Source organism: Procambarus clarkii, chromosome 40 (genome assembly GCF_040958095.1).
Source record: "Procambarus clarkii isolate CNS0578487 chromosome 40, FALCON_Pclarkii_2.0, whole genome shotgun sequence".
NCBI lineage: Eukaryota > Metazoa > Arthropoda > Malacostraca > Decapoda > Cambaridae > Procambarus > Procambarus clarkii.
This window is the reverse complement of record NC_091189.1, coordinates 6,796,276-6,815,710: the sequence shown is the minus strand read 5'-3', so window position 1 is coordinate 6,815,710 and position 19,435 is coordinate 6,796,276. Positions and strand designations below refer to the sequence as shown.

The 19,435-nt window shown below is 40.0% G+C and overlaps 2 protein-coding genes across 2 annotated transcripts in view; one reads left to right on the top strand and one right to left on the bottom strand.

The window, feature by feature from the left end:
* LOC123757870 (ras GTPase-activating-like protein IQGAP1) overlaps positions 1-4,503 on the bottom strand; it is a 51,032-nt gene extending 46,529 nt beyond the window's left edge. Inside the window, exons 1-4 of the mRNA XM_045741765.2 lie at positions 4,358-4,503; positions 1,576-1,672; positions 886-1,120; positions 402-546 (exon numbers count right to left, since the gene is read on the bottom strand). Of these exons, the coding sequence (XP_045597721.1) occupies positions 402-546; positions 886-1,120; positions 1,576-1,672; positions 4,358-4,376 (496 nt within the window). The 5' untranslated portion in view covers positions 4,377-4,503. The remainder of the gene's footprint in view (positions 1-401; positions 547-885; positions 1,121-1,575; positions 1,673-4,357) is intronic.
* Positions 4,504-15,287: 10,784 nt separating this feature from the next.
* On the top strand, positions 15,288-17,218 carry LOC123757869 (cuticle protein 19.8). The gene is made up of 2 exons (XM_045741763.2): positions 15,288-15,355; positions 15,941-17,218. Exons 1-2 carry the CDS (start codon positions 15,344-15,346, stop codon positions 16,904-16,906), a joined length of 978 nt encoding a protein of 325 aa, XP_045597719.2. The 5' UTR covers positions 15,288-15,343; the 3' UTR covers positions 16,907-17,218.
* The last annotated feature ends 2,217 nt before the right edge of the window (positions 17,219-19,435 follow it).

Genomic DNA, 19,435 nt, shown 5'->3' with positions numbered 1-19,435 from the left:
TATACATTTAACCCTTAAACTGCTTAGCTATTTAAAAGTCCTACATCCACGTGTACATGAAAAAAAGTATTGAAAACTCATAAGGATCACTTGCACATTGCGATTTCCTCTTGTGCTCAAATTGCTGATAGCAAATGAGCAGTGGAAGGGTTAACGAGAGCATGTCATACATATTACACCGTGAATGTTTAAAAAATACTTATAATAAATATACCCAATAAGAAAATCAGTTGGAGCAATGAGGCGACTCAAATTAGCAATCAAGGTACTCCCAGCCAACATCTCACCCCTGTACCATGACTTAGTATAAGTTATACAACCGTGGATTCCACTATATCCACCGGAAGTCTTGAGTGAAATATGGTATTACATAGTAAATAAGCATAAATTATGCCTCTAACCTGAGAATATAACTTTTCCATACAGGTTCTGTATCTGAGGAGCAATCCCAAGCCGAAAAAGATAGAGACTGAGAGCATGAAGGCAAAACACAACTCGAGGCATGTTCTTCCGATCATACACATCTGTTGTTTCAGGATAGAAGCTCTGAAATATAAAAAAATCAGTCATTGTTAAATAACAGCACTACTGTATTATATTAAAAAGAGTAACTTTAACAATATCTCTTTGCCTATAGAATTTTTAATTAATTCACAAAGTTGTTAAATGTACCAATTTTTATTTGGTTATTTCATACCTGTATCACTGAAGCTAAATGTTTCCTTCACAGTATATTTCCTCCTATTTCCTACTATCAAATAATAGTGTATAAATATATTAACTTTTCCTGTTTTATACTTATTGTCATAATTCTAATTTGTTCTAATTCTAAATGCCTATATAATTAGTAATTTATTGTTTTATTTTTACTGTACAAGTACTTACACTTGGCAATTTAATTTTTTCTAGGGCCTTGAGAAAATAGTTAATATTATCTGTGTGTCTGAATGTTAGCCCACTTGTTCGAAATTTGGTCAGATCTGCATCATATATACGCCGCAGCGGAACAGTTTCTGGCGCAAAGAAATGAGCCAGCTTTGCCAAGTAGACACCATGGCGTAGGTGGTGTTCTAAATTCTCAGCTTCTGGCAACACTTCATTGATACATGCTTCCATCCACCTGTTGTGAAGTCATAAATAATAGCCATAAAATATAAATATTCCATCACTTGGTAACACTGATTAATAACACTATATATAGGTACGTAACAATTTTGTTTATGCAAAAGTTACTATATAAAATACTTTATGTTAATGAATATTATTACAGTAGCAGAATCTTTGGTAAGCCAGGAGGAGGACAATGTTTGGTATTAACATACAAAAACAAATCCAACAATCCCTTTTAAGAACTTGGGCTGGTTTAATTTATTGTTGAATTTTCCACATAATTTTTGTTAAATGCAATGAACAAATTAAAGAAAAAAGTGTATCTAGCAACATACTCAAAGAAGAGAATACAACCCTTCTTTTATTGAATGTAGTAATACTACATGAATGTAGTATTCATGTAGCTGCAAAGACATGCACATTCTAAGCTCAGAATACGGTAATACAAACAATAATTAGTCTTACTTCTTTGCCTCCTCAAGATGACACAGGTACTGGTAAGATATATTTTTCTGACGCTGCTCATCCATCTCTTGAGCACTCAGGCAACCCTGCTCTTGTCCTGTCAAATAATAACCCAATTAGTTATATACCTTTAAGGTAAAATGTAATATAAGTTACTGTGTATTTTCATACTATAATGTACATCACAGAAATTCAAATTTTATAACAATTAAACTAACAATAGCTTCATTGTCAAGTAACTAATACTGAATAGCATATACCAGTACATATTTAATGATACATTTTTCAAACAAAATTCATAATAGTACAATTTGAAAATGTACTTTGTAAATTTTTCAAACTGATTTGCTTTATTGCAGTGAGTGTATCCTAAACCATTATTATGTACAGAACATGTATAAGTAAACAAGCATACCTATATAGCTCTGATTAATCATAATACGGCTCCAATATAGTCTAGCCTATAATATACAGTACACAGCTATACTGTACAGTGCTGGTAAAATTTCATTATAAATGTGCAACATGTTTCGTTTAGAGACTGGCACTAGGGTGAAGAGATAATTTGATGTGCAATAAAATTCTGGTCATATTTTTTTTATTAATAGCTTTGTGAATTGCATGTGCAGCAGCCACTCCAGTGTCATTTTATGATGCAACATTCCTTTCATATTATTTGTACAATAAGCAAAACTTTTTATGTCAGCCATGAATGTGATAACCAAGTGTCTGGAGGATGGCGACTAAGTGTCTAGCTAAGCAAGAATGAAGCGGCTGAATATTCAAGAGGGTTTCAAGAACCCTCAAGAACACAATAATTAGCTATAGATTAGACTTACAGTTCTCAATATGAACAATGCTCTGTTGTTACCAGTCCATATGTATTTTTATTTATTTATTTATACTGTATATATATATGCAAAAGTTCTTACATTCTAGTACTGCCACTAGCACGCATAGCATTTCAGGGAGGTCCCAAATCCAAATTTTCCCCAGAATATGACCCCTCCAATTCGTTTAACAACCAGGTACCCATTCACTGCTGGGTGAACAGAGGCTACAGTTAGGAATTGGCGCCTGGTCAATCCGTGCTAGCCAAGACACGAATCCAGGCCAAAGCGCAAGATACGAACCCAGGCCAAAGTGCTAGATATGAACCCAGGGCAAAGTCTTACCACTGCGACACGGAGACTGCTTAATGTAATCATTGGCACCACGGGGACTGCTTATTGTATTCATTGGGTACAGTACCATCTTTCTGCACCACCAAAATAGTGTTTATGTATCATCTACAGTTAACTTTATACCAAACACACTGGCAGCCTGTTAGGCTTATTGGTATCCCCATGGCCAACAAGAGATCATCTTCCCGATGCAACCCACAACAGAAGCCCAACTCCTTATGCATTATCTACTGCTAGGTGAACAGACAACAGGTATAAGAAAATATGCTCAAACATCTTGCCCCTGCTGGGAATTAAACCAAAGAACAATAGTAGTGAGCCGACTGTGCTAACCACTGCACTAAAAAATTTACTCCGTACACACCAGTAATAATGGTTTTATCCTGTATATAAAACAGTGCAATACCAATGGGCTTGTATCCAGCAATATTAGATAGGAGCTCATTTAGATAATCCTCAAATTACAGCCAGTAAAATGCTGTGGATCTCTGATACAGTGAAAGACATATAGAGAATCAGTTTTTTCAGCATTGTATAAAATAATAGGCAAACTAACATTGAAGGGGAACATAACTGGCTCACCACAAATGTAAATTATTTAGCTTTGAGATACTGCAATTAGTTTTAATACTTTAACCCATTATGTGAATAACATTTCAATCTTTTGCCAACAGAATAAATATAGGACCTTAATGCTGTAAAAATATATTTTGGGTTTCTGTAGTGCTATTGGATTCATTCTCGACTCAATTGGAAATCCTGCGTTCAAATCCTGGGCAGGACAGAAATGGTTGGGTATGTCTCCTTTCATCTAATGCCTCTATTCACCCAGCAGTAAATAGGAACCTGGAAGTTAGTCAAACTGTTGTGGGGTTGCATCCCCCAGGGAAGGTCAGTATTTTGACCTTGGTAGGGGGGGGTTCTAGGGAGGGGGGGACCTTGATATAAGCCTATAAGCCTTGATATAGGCAAACTAAACAAATACTCTTACTCTTTGTATCATTCTTGGAGATCATGGTCATTTTAGTTTGATAAACTCTGAATATACTGTTAATATGTGTGCAACTAGCTCATCAAGACTACAACTTGCTGAGCACAATAAACTTCCTTAACCCATTAACTTTCCTTAGCCTCTTAACATTTTGCACCAGGGGTCATAGGATGGGTACCAAGTTAGTAAAAACTAAGCTTACCTGAAAGCTTCGTTATTGGGTCTTTCAGAAACCCTTATTTACCAGCATATATATAAATTATATACCTGTATATACATTCTCCTTTGCCACTCGTATACTACGCTCAAAGACAAATTTAGTCACCATTAATAATATCGTTAAGAATATAAATCAAGTGAAACAAGCTGGGCCACAAGCCACTAAACTCCAGTCAACATCACTAACACCTCTCCCCCATAACTGGTCAGGTTTAAGTCAAACATCACCTTCGATAAAACGTTAGAGATAACTGATCACAGGAAGAGGTTAATAATCTACCCAACACATTAGTGATTAGCGAAGGAGTTTGCCCCATAACAGTTTTGTTCAGTGTTACTCTAGTGTTGGTGCGTGTATGAAGGCCACGGCCGCCCTCCCTCCACCTACCTCTCACAGGGGACGCCATCCTCTCCTCGAATCCTCTAATATCACGCTCAAAATTCAATAAAACTTTCCAAGTGTGTCAAAAATCACACATATCCGTGGCGCCACATCTTCGTATGTGAGGAGCCGAGCCCTCATTGGTCCAGTAATCAAGGCTTGTGATTGGCGGCTCCAGTTAAACTCGGGGTTCCGACTGGCTGTCTCGTTAATTTTGAATTTTCATTGGTTGTTATCATCTAGGGCGGTGTTTTAGTGTTTATTTTCATTCAAATCAGCTGTTTATCTGAGTACATGAAAGAGGATCTTCATAGCATGCACAGATGACCGCTCGTACAGGGGGAAGATATATTTATAACATTCATAACCGCCAAGCTCTCCATATATGTATATAAACATATTATTTTTTAGTTATTTTTATTATTTATTTATATACAAGAAGGTACATTGGGTTTGTGAGGATAAATAGCATGGTATTTATATTCTTGTAAAGCCACTAGTACGCACTGTGTTTCGGGCAGAAATTTCGGGCATATATTCTATAAACCAAATCATCAGAGACAGACAAACAGACATTCAAGTTCAACTTCAAGTATGTTTATTGAGACAAGAAAGAAATACATCTCAAAGAGATAGAGTAGCTTAGGCTATTTCTAGCCCCCCCCCCCCTCAAACAGACATTCTGTAAGTAGCAATAATATTAGGAATTATACATTTGTTCCATATTCTCATTAGCTCTGTAGATAATTAGATGTGCACTTAACTTATCCCTAAGGAGTTCCGTTTTCCAGGAAGGTCTACATTTATCCTAGATCCACTAATTAAAATTATTAATATTCTTCCCAAGTGTCCAACTAATTATAATTAATATCTCATCCCAGTCTGCTAGATGTTGGTCAGTTTGACAAGGTGAAAAGCTTGTAATATAAGCCATTGACAGCAAATCAACAGCCCGCTCCTGTGCCAGGTAAGTCCACTACGAGCTCACCATAGCCCGTGCTACTTGCCCCGCTCCTGTGCCAGGTAAGCTACGGGCTCACCATAGCCTGTGCTAACGGGGTGAGAATAGCTTGAGCTACCTCATCCCTTTGTGTGTATTTTACCTCAATAAACTTATTTAAATTTAAATTTAAATTTTAATAGCCTGTGCTACTTGCCCCGCTCCTGTGCCAGGTAAGTTACGGGCTCACCATAGCCCGTGCTACTTGAAACTTGTTCCGAGTAGCTGAATTTATAACAACAACAACAACACTAAACTCTGAGTCTTGAACAAATCGTCTCTAGGTCATGTGCCTTTGAGTCTTGTCTCTAAGACACATCTCTAGTGTCTTTGAGTCTTATCACCCAAAACTCGTATACATAAACATATGTTACATATCTTATAGTATAGTTATATCTACAAGAGGGAATGCCTGTCTGTCTATTTGCCTATTTGTCCAGAGTTGGAGGCCAGATTCTTGGGGATAGCCTCACCCAAATTTGCAGGAGGAATGGTCTGGTATACTGAACGGACGTAGGCTGGTTGGGGTTGGATATTTCTCAGACCTTGTTCCCCCCAGCAACCCTTCAAGAGATGGCTCTTTTGCATCCACCTACTAATCCTGGACGTATAGTAACTATCTCCCAACTTTTCACTGTCCATTTATCCTCTTATATAGAACTTCTTCCTTTCTTCTTCCTTTCCTCCAATAGTATTAACTCTTCCTCTCACCACTCACTGTTCTTGTTCCCTTCTTCCTTGTTATTTATTTATTTATTTATATACAAGAAGGTACATTGGGTTAGAGAGAATACATAGCATAGTATTTGCAATCTTGTAAAGCCACTAGTACGCGCAGCGTTTCGGGCAGGTCCTTAATCTAACAGATAATTTTAAGTAGGTAAATTCTAGCAGAATTAATAAAATGATAACAGATACATTGCAAGAAAAAAAATGAGATGAGAGAGAATAGTAAGTATATTAAAGCACATTGGTATATTAAAGCTCTGGTTGATTACATTGACATTGTTGTAGATGTAATTAGTTTTTTGTTTATACAGGCGAGTTCAGAAGCAAATGACTTGTGACTTCTGTTATCAGGCTGAGAGCTTTCTCTTCCCATAGCTCATGGTAAGCTTTATCCCACTAGTTTTCCTTGGAATACGACAAGCAAATCGGTTAAGAACCAGGTATTCAATTGCTGCTTGGTAAACAGAGGCGAACAGATACGGATTGATGCACAGAGAAGTCTCCCTAGCCAGGACTCGAACCTAGACACATTGCTCGCTAGGCGAGTGTGTGTGTTACCACTGCCCCACCGAATTTTGTTAATTATGGACCCCATACCCCCATCCTGTGCATGGGCGGTGGGTAATTGCCAGTATGGTCGTCTCTGCATGTTCACCCTCTACATTTCAATGATCACAATATTCAAGAGCAACACCAGTTCAATGCCGAATCAATGCCATTAACGTTAATTTAACGTTGAATTAACGTTGATTCAATGTAAAAAATCCACACTTCGATAGTGTACCTGCTGATGATTGATTGATAAATATTAAGCCACCCTAAAGGTGGTACGGGCATGAATAGCCCGTAATGTGCCTACTGGGATCCTGCTCCTTATATACTAGAGATGTCGCTATCCCGCACTAATCACACTGAAAGTGGCCAGATTAATTGTAATTCTGGTGCATTCTTTGTGTGGATAAGGAGGGTTCAAGGGTCAGTTCTGGGCGCGGTTCTGTGCGAGTGAAGGCAAACCAGGTATCCGTTGCAACAGTCTATTCAGAGACGTGACGCTAATGACAATGTAATACTTGAGGTGAGGACTTGGGAAGGAAATAAGTCCGAACTTGTCACCTGCGGGACGAACTGGCGGGTGACATCCAGTCACCTGTGAGAAAATCTGAAGTACTTTGTATTGCGAGTGGGAAGACCTGGAAGAGAAATGCGTCTTCCTGACTACTTTTAAAAGATCTGAACAAAAGAGTAGGTCCTCCTCACCTGCAGGATGACCTAGAGACGACAGTGCCATTATCAGTGATAATTCAGTGATGTCAAGCACACACGACCTGCACGAGGGCGTGAGGTCATACATATCAATGTTTGCAGACGATGCAAAGCTGTTAAGGAATGTAAAAACAGAGGAGGACTCCAGGACGTTCCAGGAGAATCTTGACAAACTCCAGGAGTGGGCAAAAGACATATCTGCTTTGGAGAAAGTTCACCACCAGGCGACAAAAATAATTCCTGAACTAAGTCGACTCTCATACCATGAACGGTTGAGGGCCACAGGGACTAACAACACTGTAAACCAGACATGACAGGGCTTATAACATCAAAACTTTTAAAATACTGAACAATTTGGAGGTATTGATCCAGACCATTTCTTCAAAAGGTCAGATGTAACACTAACAAGGAGCACTGGTTTCAAACTCAATAAGCCGCAATGTAGGACAGAAAACAAAAGATGCTTTTTTTCACCAATAGGGTTATAAACCCTTGGAACCGCCTACCCGCCGAAGCCGTAAATGCCATCACACTGCTGAATTTCAAAATCCAATTCGATAAAGTCATTAGGATAAATGGGGGGAGACCTTTAACAAGCCGCCGGCTTCTTGCCCTCATCGAGGCCACTAGAGCCCTCAGGTAAATTCAGGTAAATCAAATGGTTGCTGGCATTCAATCCCATCAAGTATAAGATAATGAAGATGTCAAAGGAAGGAACAAAAAAAATTCAGACGGCACCACTCCTGTGCCAGGTAAGTCCATTACAGGCTCACTATAGCCCGTGCTATTTGCCCCGCTCCTGTGCCAGGTAAGTTACGGGCTCACCATAGCCCGTGCTACTTGGAACTTGTTCCGAGTAACTAAATCTATAACAACAAAGGAAGGCAGGAGACCAGGAGGCATCTACACTATAAGGGGAAGGAAACTACACGAGTCTGAAAGAGAAAACGGTTTGAGAGTTACTGTAACTCCAGCACTAATAACAGAGATTACGTTTTAAAATCCGACTTTGTGCAAGCTTATCTGTTGATTGCTCATTGTGTTACTTATTTCTATAAAAGTCCATTTTATTTCCATTAAAATTCCATAGTCCATAAAAGTGGTGGTCTCAACTGCTGATATTTGCCATGTATAAACTTAAAGAAAATTGTATTCCTTCTGTTTATTTTGTTAAAATTACTATCTGCTGTTCTGTTGTAATGCCAGCTGTTCCATTCAACAAGTAATTATTGTCATTTATTTCTACTTCAGTTCAATTTTTGCTTTTAATTTTCACGTCATGCCCGAAACGCTGTGCGTATTAGTGGTTTTAGGCATAGTATATACTTGCTCTATTTAGAAATACAAAAATTCTGCGTGTAACTCATTTTGTATGTATGAACTTTTCCATAAATAAACATTATTATCATATTTAAAGTCGCACAAACCTGTGGTTTACCTTTCCCAGGGTTTAATTTTTTTTTTTAGTTTCCAAAAGTACACTAGTTTCAATACATATCACAACATTTGAAAAATGAACTATTATTGTTTTGTGACGAAAAAACATCTTTTTTACTGCGCTGGTGGCCAGCGGGCGGGCGCCTGTGACGTCACCGGTGGGCAGATGGAGGGCACCTGTGACGTCACACGCCGGGGACTTACCCTTCCTTGCCCTTCGATTAAGCTGTTATAAATAGGTAGATAGAGCTGATAAGTTAGCCAAAGAATCTGCCTTTAAAGGAGCCGTTGAGTGTAACCTAGGATTGTCAATGAACAATCTGAGAGCAGCAGTACACCGAGAACTTCAACAAGATCTTGTAGATCTGAGGCAAAGTGAAATTGACACCAGTAATTCCATCTATCATCATACTATCATGCAAGAGGAGTCACACATCTATGGATCATCCAATAAAATCAGCAGACTTCTAGATGTTACTACTGCTCGGCTTAGACTCGGTTACAAGTATCTCTGGGAATTCTCATTATCTGCCGATGTAGACCTGACCAAATGTAAACTGTGTCAACAAAATTATTCGCACACCCTCCGTCACTATGTGATGGAGTGCGAAAAGATACGTGAATTTAGAGACAATTCTATAACCAATGTTCGAACGATGTGTAAATATTTCATTCAAAATGATCTGCTACCAGAAATTTTAGCCAAATATCCCCAGTTTGCTAACTGTAGGTAGTAACTAAGTGACTGTAACCTATCCACCGCTGCCCACTGGATGGGGGGCGGTGTGCAGGACAAACATCTCAATTGTGACACTAGCTCTCCACATATGTCAGTTGCTTAATTTAGAAACTGTACTTGTGGTCGATCTCGAACCCCATTGTTGATGTGGCGACTTATATTGAATTTTGTAACTAGCTCATCAAGATTGTAAGCTGCTTAGCTAAATGAATTGTAGGGTTCAGTCCCTGAGCCCATTATGTGCCTCTGTAACCCTTTCCATTACCGCCTACAAGATGGGTATGGGGTGCATAATAAATGAACTAAACTAACTAAAACTATTTGTATTACCTTCTGGGTTATTTGAACTTTATTCAGTAAGATCATATTGCAGGCACAAGTGATTATAAAATCCCAAGGTGAAAAGTAAAACTTTAGAAGATGAACAAAGACTTACGGATTGGTAGTTTCAGTTTAATTAGTTTATCCTGGACGTCATACCACAACCCGTCCTTAGACCGAGTCCATTCCATCCAGCGGTCGACCCCAAAAACGCATTCATAAATTTTAACATGCTGTTAATTTAAAAAAGGAATTTTCTTAAATATAAATGAATATTATTTTATATTACTATATTGTGCATATTTAGGCACTGGTTAGGTTAGGTGTTTAGGTTGTGTTGGCGATTATTTGTATTTGTAGTACGTGGGTGGAGCATTTACAGCGTTGTGGTTCGAACAAAATTCGTCACTGAAGCACTTGTTCCGGAAGTGTTCGAACGAAATCAGTTGTGAGTCGTGTGTAAACGGATTTTCATTCATAACAGGGGGTTTGACGGGTGCATGAAATCACTTTTGGAGGACGGGCTGTTACACCAGCCCTTCCTCCAAATGTAAATTACAAGAGTAATTTTTTTCCCTTTTGTTGTTGTTGTTTAGGGTCCGTCTAATTACCACAAGCTACCACAAACTACACAAACTTCAGAAAGCTTCCTGGCAATACGTTAGTAATGAATAAATATGATATATTAAGTTAGGCTGACCTAACCTAACCTATCCTATCCTATCCTAACCTAACCTAACCTAACCTAACTTAACCAAACCTAACCTAACCTAACCGAAGCTTGGATCATCGACTTGATTTGGCGTCACCAGCTTTTTATTTTCGTCTAATTTCTTTATGAAAAGATACTTTTTCAGATTAAAATTATGTTTTTTCGTGTTGTACATTCAGCACCAACATTATAATGAGTAAATATATCATATTTATTAATTACTAACGTATTGCCAGGAAGCTTTCTGAAGTTTGTGTAGTTTGTGGTAGCTTGTGGTAATTAGACGGACCGCCCGTAGTGGCCTTACCTGGCACAGGAGGGAGGCTGTAACTTTTTTTTCCCTTGATTGATAAAGATTAAGCCACCGAAGAGGTGGCACGGGCATGAATAGCCCGTAAGTTTTTCCTTTAGATTAAGATTAAGATGAAGATTAAGCCACCCAAAAGGTGGCACGGGCATGAATAGCCCGTACATGGTGGCCCCTTTTGAGCCATCACCAGTATCAATAGATGATACTGGAGAACTGTGGAGGTGCGACTGCACCCTGCGTGACGGGAGATGTCTCCCACGTGAATTTGTTAATTTTTCCTTTTCTCGTATCGAACTTTTATACCCGTCTATCCCCAATTTTCGGTTGAATGGACTGATTTAAATCTAGTAACAAGGGATAGCTTTCCAACCTTTGAAACTACTGGAGATGAGGTTTATGTTACCTTACCTCACCTCTCAGTGAATGTCTCGTAAGTCAGGTACCATCCCAAGTCTCTACTCAAGTCACCTCAACAACTGTTACCTGGCAAAGCACTCCCTTGCATTTGATTAATGCATCTGTTTTACCCGTTTAGTAAAGAATGAAATTTATATATTCAAAGTTGTAAAACAGAGACAAAAGGTTAACCAGAACTAAGATATGCCTTTAAACGACAGTTAACATGCAAATGCAAGAGAGTATAAACACAAGGACAATAATGATTGCCTAGTAAAGAGATATGAGTCACATCGTACACTAGACAGTTCGTCAACGGATTTTAAAACTTACCTAACCATGCGCAAACTAGCCTATCACACCCGAGCATAACATAACCTTGGGTAATATATCCTAACCACCTAATGATATATATATGGTTTTGACAACCAGAAAACGAAATGTGTGCAATTTGGCCATATCTCTAGTAAAGTGCTCTCACAACTCCTACTTAATCATGAAATCAACAAGAATAATTTGAACATTAGATTCTGCTCTTTGATAATTATTCTGATATACTTTATGATGCACCTTTTACACGTCGTGCGTTCTTTCACATACTTACATGGATTACATACGTTAATTAGGTATAGCTATCTACTGCTGTCGATTATTATGCTAACAATCTACCTTCAGTTCTAATATGACAATATTACTTTAATTCCTAAGTCATCACAGATTTCTCGACTCACAATCGAAGATACCGGGTTCGATTCTCGAATGGGACAGAAATGGTTTGGCACGTTTCCTTTCACCTGATGCACCTGATCACCCAGCAGTTAATAGGTACCCGGGAGTTGGGCAATTGTTATGGGTTGTATCCTGGGGAAGTAGTTCGACTTAGGGGGACCTCGATATAAGCCTTAGTACAGGCTAATTCCTGTCTCAGACAACGGGGAAAACTAAAAAAATACACCTAGCTCCATCTAGGTGCGTACATATACTCCATCACGTTATTTAGTGGTGAGCTGGCAGACTGTTCCACCTAACAGGTGGTGTGATGGTCCACTAACAGGTAGTGTAATGGTCCACTAACAGCTGGTGTGATGGTCCACTAACAGGTGGTGTAATGGTCCACTAACAGGTGACGTGATGGTCCACTAACAGCTGGTGTAATGGTCCACTAACACTAACACACCTTCAAAAAGTTTTACATGGCAGACGGAGTGCTGGTTAATTATGGAGTCATCAGGATAACCTGTCCTCAGGGAGTAGATCCGCTCAAGAGAATGGATAGGAAACACTATATAATTAGTGCTGTTATCTACTCTCTCTCCATAGTTAGGTTAGGTTAAGGGTTACTTTAGGTTAAGGTTTATTTAGATTAGGTTAGATGTCATTATGTTTGGTTACGTTAATACGATGTATTATTGACGATAATGTAAAATATGGAGTTCGAAAACTATTTCAGTATGCCCAAAAATTTGGTTTACAGAAAACCAAATTCTTAAAAGAAAACGTATTGAGCATGAACTTTTATATTTCTCATATTTTTAAGTACTTACTTAAAAGTATAAGTGGGGGTGGGGGGATGAAGGTTCTAATGGTAATGGATTTGCTGTAATGACGGGCTCATCAGTAGGGAAAACCCCCTCGAGCAAACTGCACGTACTATAAGAGTTAGGGCTAAGACATTATTTCCTAACTATATTTGATATAATTTACGTGATATTACTGTAGTTCCATCGACTTATATTCTTATACAAAACTAACATTTTCACAAACATATAGCGGGTGGGGTGATGATGTGTGGATCACTTAGATGAAAGTGAGTGACTAAGTAACGGGTGATGGGTAACTGCGCGAACAGCCTCTCTCTCTCCACAGCTTAGGAGAACCTCGATAAAGGAAATAGGCTTCCTGTCCCCGACACTGGTAGACGTGAGGTACCTACAAAATACTGGAGTAATTGCCACGGCTCTTTGTTCCACATGCAGGCGACGAGTCACAATAACGTGGCTAAAGTATGTTGACCAGACCACACACTAGAAGGTGAAGGGACGACGACGTTTCGGTCCGTCCTGGACCATTCTCAAGTCTATTGTGTGCAGTCGACGACGACGACGAAACGTCGTCGTCCCTTCTTTGTTCCACATTTGTTTAATTTATAGAAGGTATTTTTGCTTATTGTATTCCAGTTTTTAAAGATGTGGATGTTTTTATTTCTAATATTGCTGTTAATTACAGAGTACTTAATTGTAGTACAGTCAGGTTCGTTCTCGACTCATAATAAAAGATTTCGGGTTTGAATCCCGCGCGGAACAGAAATAGTTGGGCCGCAAAGTCTCTCTTCCCCACCCCAAGGCCGAATTACTGACCCCGCCCAGGATGCAACAGCACAACAAGCTGACTAACTCCTGAGTACCTACTTACTGCTAGGTGAACAGAAGCATTAGGTGAAAGGAAATGTGTCCAAGCATTTCTGTCCCGTCTGGGACTCGAAACCCGGAATTCTCGGTTTTGCGTCGAGAACGAACCCGACTGTACTACCAGGACCCTCTATATATATTGGAGCGACTACATTGGTTAGAAAAGCAGCTGAAGAATGGGACACACTAGTGAACATTGTGCATCTCTGTTACGAACTCCTCCGTAACCGGTTCTTTTAAACTCTACGATCCTTCTCAAGTTCAGAGATCCCAAACTTTGGTGGAAATGCAGTGTGATGTTTAAGGTAAGAAATTAAATTGCACTTAAAAATATCACTTATTATTATCTACAAATACTATATACAACCCTCTGACGAGGTTGTCCAGCGCATCACTAGCCCTCACGCTAGCTAGCTTCAAAGATGACGGACACTATGTACACTCCTCTGACGAGGTCTTCGGCCCAACACTAGCCTTCACGTTAATTGCAGTTATGGTGAAGTCTTCAGGCGCCCCACTAGCTCACTCGTTAGCACGTTCAAACAGTAAAGTCTTCCAGCACTCTACTAATCTTCTGGTTAACACACCCAAACGGCGAAGTCTTCCAGCGCTCTACTAATACTAACCCTCTGGTTAGTTCTATCTGCCACCAAGATAATGTTATTAAAACGAGACTAAAACCAGTGCGCTAAAGCAGAAGTAGAAAAGAAACGGGAGAAAATGAGGAAACCCCACCTCCTTTTAAAAATTTGACCCAAATATCACAGAAACAAGGTTATCACCAATAATCGAACTCAATTACGGGCTCACTATAGCCCGTGCTACATGAACATTTCGTTCTGAGTAGCTCAACCTAAAACGACAACTATGCGGGCTCACAATAGCCTGTGCTACATGGAAATTTCGTTCTGAGTAACTGAATCTAAAACTACAACAATAACTCTATTTCGGCACAGTTACAGCCCCGCTCTTGTGCCAGGTAAGTCCACTATGGGCTCACCATAGTGGACTTACTATGGTGCTACTTGGGACTTTCTGTTCCGAGTAGTTGAATCTAAAACAATAACTCTGTCTCGGATACCTACCTGACATAGGAGATACTGTGATCTCTGTTTCGGACAACGAATACCGTCTTCGTGTTTTATTGACTCGTAAACACTGCTCCGGTCCTTGCACCATGGACGGCAATTTGGCCTTGCAAGAGGCGTAGTCCATAAAACAATAGTTGCACAGTTGCTTGTTTCACACATTAGTTGGAATTCAGTTACAATAAATTAGCTTCATATGAATTCCAGAAAAATAAGAGGTCTTAATTACGATAACGACGATTTATTTATTGTATTATTTTCGTTCATTATAAATAGCGTATAACCAAATTCGGAAAACTGTAGATAACACTGTCATCAACAGTGAGAAATAGCTACAAGTGCTCAGGAAAACAATGCTTTATATATACAGTGCCAGAGGCAATGTACACGTGGACGAAATTATAAAGAGTTGACTGAATATTGACGCGGGTAGGTGTGTCTGTACTGAGGGAGGGGCAGGGCAAGTAGCCTGAGGAGGGGAAGACGTGGAGATGCTCCAGAAGCCCCGCCCGCCCTAGACCTTGACAACCCGTATATAAAGAGCGTCTTGGCCTGGGCCCAGCAGACAGCTCCTTCTTGGTGGGTCAACATGAACGCTCTGGTGAGTATATCATTCTATTGTCTTTATGTATGCATAGTCCCTAGGATGTTGCAATGTAAGCACTCGAACTTGAAAAATCGAGACCGTTGACCTGCCACTCAGGCAATGGGGGGTTCATTATAAGGATAATTGTGGGGAAACAGCGCTAAACCATTATGACTATAGCACATGGAAGGAATATGAGGGGCAGGAAACTGGGTTATGACGACTGAGGGAAGGAATGGTGCCCATACACTTGGACCGTCGGGTATTAAACGCCAACCTGCATGAAGCGAGACCGTCGCTCTGCCGTCCAGTCCAAGTGGTTATAATGAAATAGAATGAGTGATAAAGATAATGTACCTCTGAGATACAACACGGCTGGCAGTGAAAGACCTCACGGGTAGGTCCGTGACAAGCTTACATGCATATGACAAGAATTACTATATTTTTTAACTTGTCTCTTTTGTACAAGTGATGATTTATTAAATGTTTTATTGTAAATGATCCTGCACGAGCTTAAGCACTACATTCAGTACATTGTTTTTTAATAATGGACATTTAATTTTAGTCTGCAAATATTTTAAAGGCACCTTATTATTTCAGACTGTACTCTCTATTGCGGCTGCGGTGGCCTACAGCAGCGGGCAGCTTCTAACTTACTCTGGCCTGTATGGTGGCTATCCTGGGATACATGGCGCCTATCCTGGTACATATGGCGCCTATCCTGGTGTCTATGGAGCCTATCCAGGTGTGTATGGCGCATACCATGGGCTCCTTCCTGCAGCTTCACCAATTACATTTAAATCTGTGGCTGCTTCACCTATCACAATAAAGGCTGCTCCCTCTCCTATCACCATCAATGCTGTAGCTCCAACACCTTTGACGTACAACGTGGCTCCTGTCGCTCCTGTGACTCCCGTCCAGTCCCAGTACCACGCCCAGGACGAGCTGGGCCAGTATTCCTTCGGCTACTCCGGCGGTCCTTCATCCCGAGCTGAGACTCGTGACGCCTTCGGCATCGTCCGCGGGTCGTACAATTATGTTGACGCTAATGGTAAGATTCAGACCCAGCAATATGTGGCTGACGCCCTTGGTTTCCGTGTAGCTGGCACCGATCTGCCTGTGGCACCAGATGCCCCTCCCGCAACTCTAGGTTCCCTGCCAGAACCAGTACAGGACACTGCTGAGGTCGCCGCTGCTAAGGCTGCCTTCAAGACTGCTTATGACGAAGCAGCGGCCGCCGCTGCTGCAGCTCCAGACACCCGCAAAAAGCGCTCCATCTCGACCATCCCAGCTCTCGGGGCTTATTCTCCCCTTCGCTTCTCCTACGGGTTCAACGCTCCTTTGACTTACGCCCACGCACCTGTGATAGGCTCTCCTCTCACTTACACAGCCGCCTTCCCTGGTCTCACCACCTACAACGCCGCCCCCGCCATCCCAACCTACACAGGTGCTCCTGCCCTCGGTTACACTGCCGCAGTTGCCGCTCCTGCTGCTGCCCTCCGCGACGCTCAGCTCCTCCGAATTGTGCACAACCCTGGGCATGCTGTCTCCTACCGCGTAGACTAGGCGTCGCAGAGTAAAACTGTTCCCACTGTCTCCACTCATGTGGTTATGTGTTGTAGAGCATCTGTCATAGATCACTTGATGTTTGTTGGTTCTAAGGCATCGCTGAAGATTTAGTTTGATTAAAATATCGTCAAGAAGTTGAATTCAAACTTTTCGATTAATTAATGCAGCATAAATTGTTTAGTAAGCATCATACCATCAAAATCTTTATGACTGACGTTGACGCACTCTCACATGTACTTATTGCTCATGTTGACCTAAAAAATTTTTTTTAAATGATATAGTTAAAATAAATGATTTCTGAAAATATAATGTTTCTATCATTCCCAAATAAACTGGGGCAATATTTTGTCCAGTCATTTACATCAGTTTGTCATTTACATCAGCATCTCTCATTCATTACCTATATGTCTTATCGACGGTGTCAGGAGTCATCTGTTACCACTAGTTTTGAGGGTTAAGACTGCATAGGGCTTGGGCATAACACTTTTACATATATGTTACTAGAGGGTTCCCGGCGTTGCTCGGGTGTCGAAGACATTCCAAGTAAACATTCATCTTCACTAAACGCTATCTCACAGTGACTATCTTAACAGCACACAACCATCATCACTACACAGTCTTCATCACTGTAACCATCATCACTACACACGCCCTACACTGTAGTCATCTACACTATCCACGATCATCTTGCTCAATCTCTCCGGACTGTCTTTATCACTGTAACTATCTTCATTTGCTGAAAATTAGCTCTATAATGGAATACTTGCTACAACTTTGAGTGCTTTTCCGTGGTGTAGTCTATTAAGTTCATATAATGCCTTCTTCTACTTAACCTCGCTGCGACACCTTGTCTTAAGGAAAACTCTAAACAAGAGGCGCGATATTTGACTTTCAAATGTTACCTTTGCACGAACAGAGTAATTTCGACGTAAATATCATCCAAAATACACAATTATGGAACTCGTTTTTGGCAACAGATAACACCCAAAACATGTTCACTTCATAAATTCAAACACTGAGTAAATGAATGGCTAATAACACTAAAATGGTATTTGATCAATTTCAAATATAACTGCACTGAGACAGATAACTTTAAAGAAAAAAGTGCAGTTCTTGCTTTGCAACAATCGAGATAACTATTAAGTGATGTGGAAAAATCGTAATAACCAAATAGGATAATAATTATTTAATAATGAGAGGCAGCGGTTGAGTTGTGAACTTGTAGTTTCTTGACACTTAAGCAACATGTTCATTATCGTTAATTATATCTAATCGTCATTAACACAAATAATACTTCTTTTCCCTCATTTAACCTACAGTTCCATGCACTCAAATTCATGCCACAACGAGACCGTTGTTGACGAACACAAATGATTTGCCAAAACCTTGTTTTTGGATCTTGTTCATCAAGATGACGTGAGGCATCTTGATGACAAGATGAATATTCATACTCAATTATGGATATTCATTCTTATGCTGTTGTTGTTGTTAAAGATTTAGCTACTCAGGACGAAGTGTCCATGTAGCACGGGCTATGGTGAGCCCGTAACATTCTTATGCCTTTCATACCCAATTAATACCCACCTCACCCAAAACATTTGTGTCATATCACCTCACCCAAAACAAATAAAAAGCATGATGTATGTTATGTGTAAACCAAGTCTTTGAAAATGTAAGAAGCCTTACGAAACGCTTCTAGGCGTCAGACCAAAAATAAAAGGAAAAGATGAATTTTGGAGAGTTAATATTTCAATTACCCTCGACAGCGAAGAAAAACGTAAGAAATATTGAGAAGATGTATGTCTTGTGTAATGTGTAAGTACTCAATTCATGGTAAGGTACTGCTTGGAATCTTAGCCAAATATGCAAAACTTGCTTACTGTAGGTACAGCCTGCACATGACTGCAAAGTTGCCGCCCAGTTGGGTGGGTGTAGAGCAAGATTAGTAAACGTGTAACTGACTCACCATAAATATAAACTGAGACTGTTGTGGGTCTCTTCTTAAATCACTTGTGATATAAAAAGACTCGATATGCATATGTGTATACATGTATGTATATATATATATACATTTAAATGTGTATGTAATATTAACAATTGAGTAACTAGTGGCACAAGACTGTCCCTTGCTTAGCTAAATGACGTTTACGGTTGAGTTCCTGAACCCATTATGTGCTTCTGTAACCATTTCCACCACCGCCTACGGGATGAGTATGGGGTGCATAAATAAAAAAATAAATGAATGAATGATTGGTAGTTCATACTAACCCAATCGCACTCTCTACCTCGCATATTATTACTAGCACCTCACATTGCTTCAAGGCATCAGCCTAATGCGCCACCGTGCGCGTGTAGTAGCCTCTGCTGTGGTGATCTAAATCGATCAAGATCATAATTGTAACTGCCAGTTAAAATCAATAATTTCGTTTCCTTCTTCAATAGCGGTCGGTTTCTTTCGCTTTACCATCAACAACAAAGTCCTCAACTCTCTTTCACGTCTTTCTTCATTCTATCTATTATTTAGTC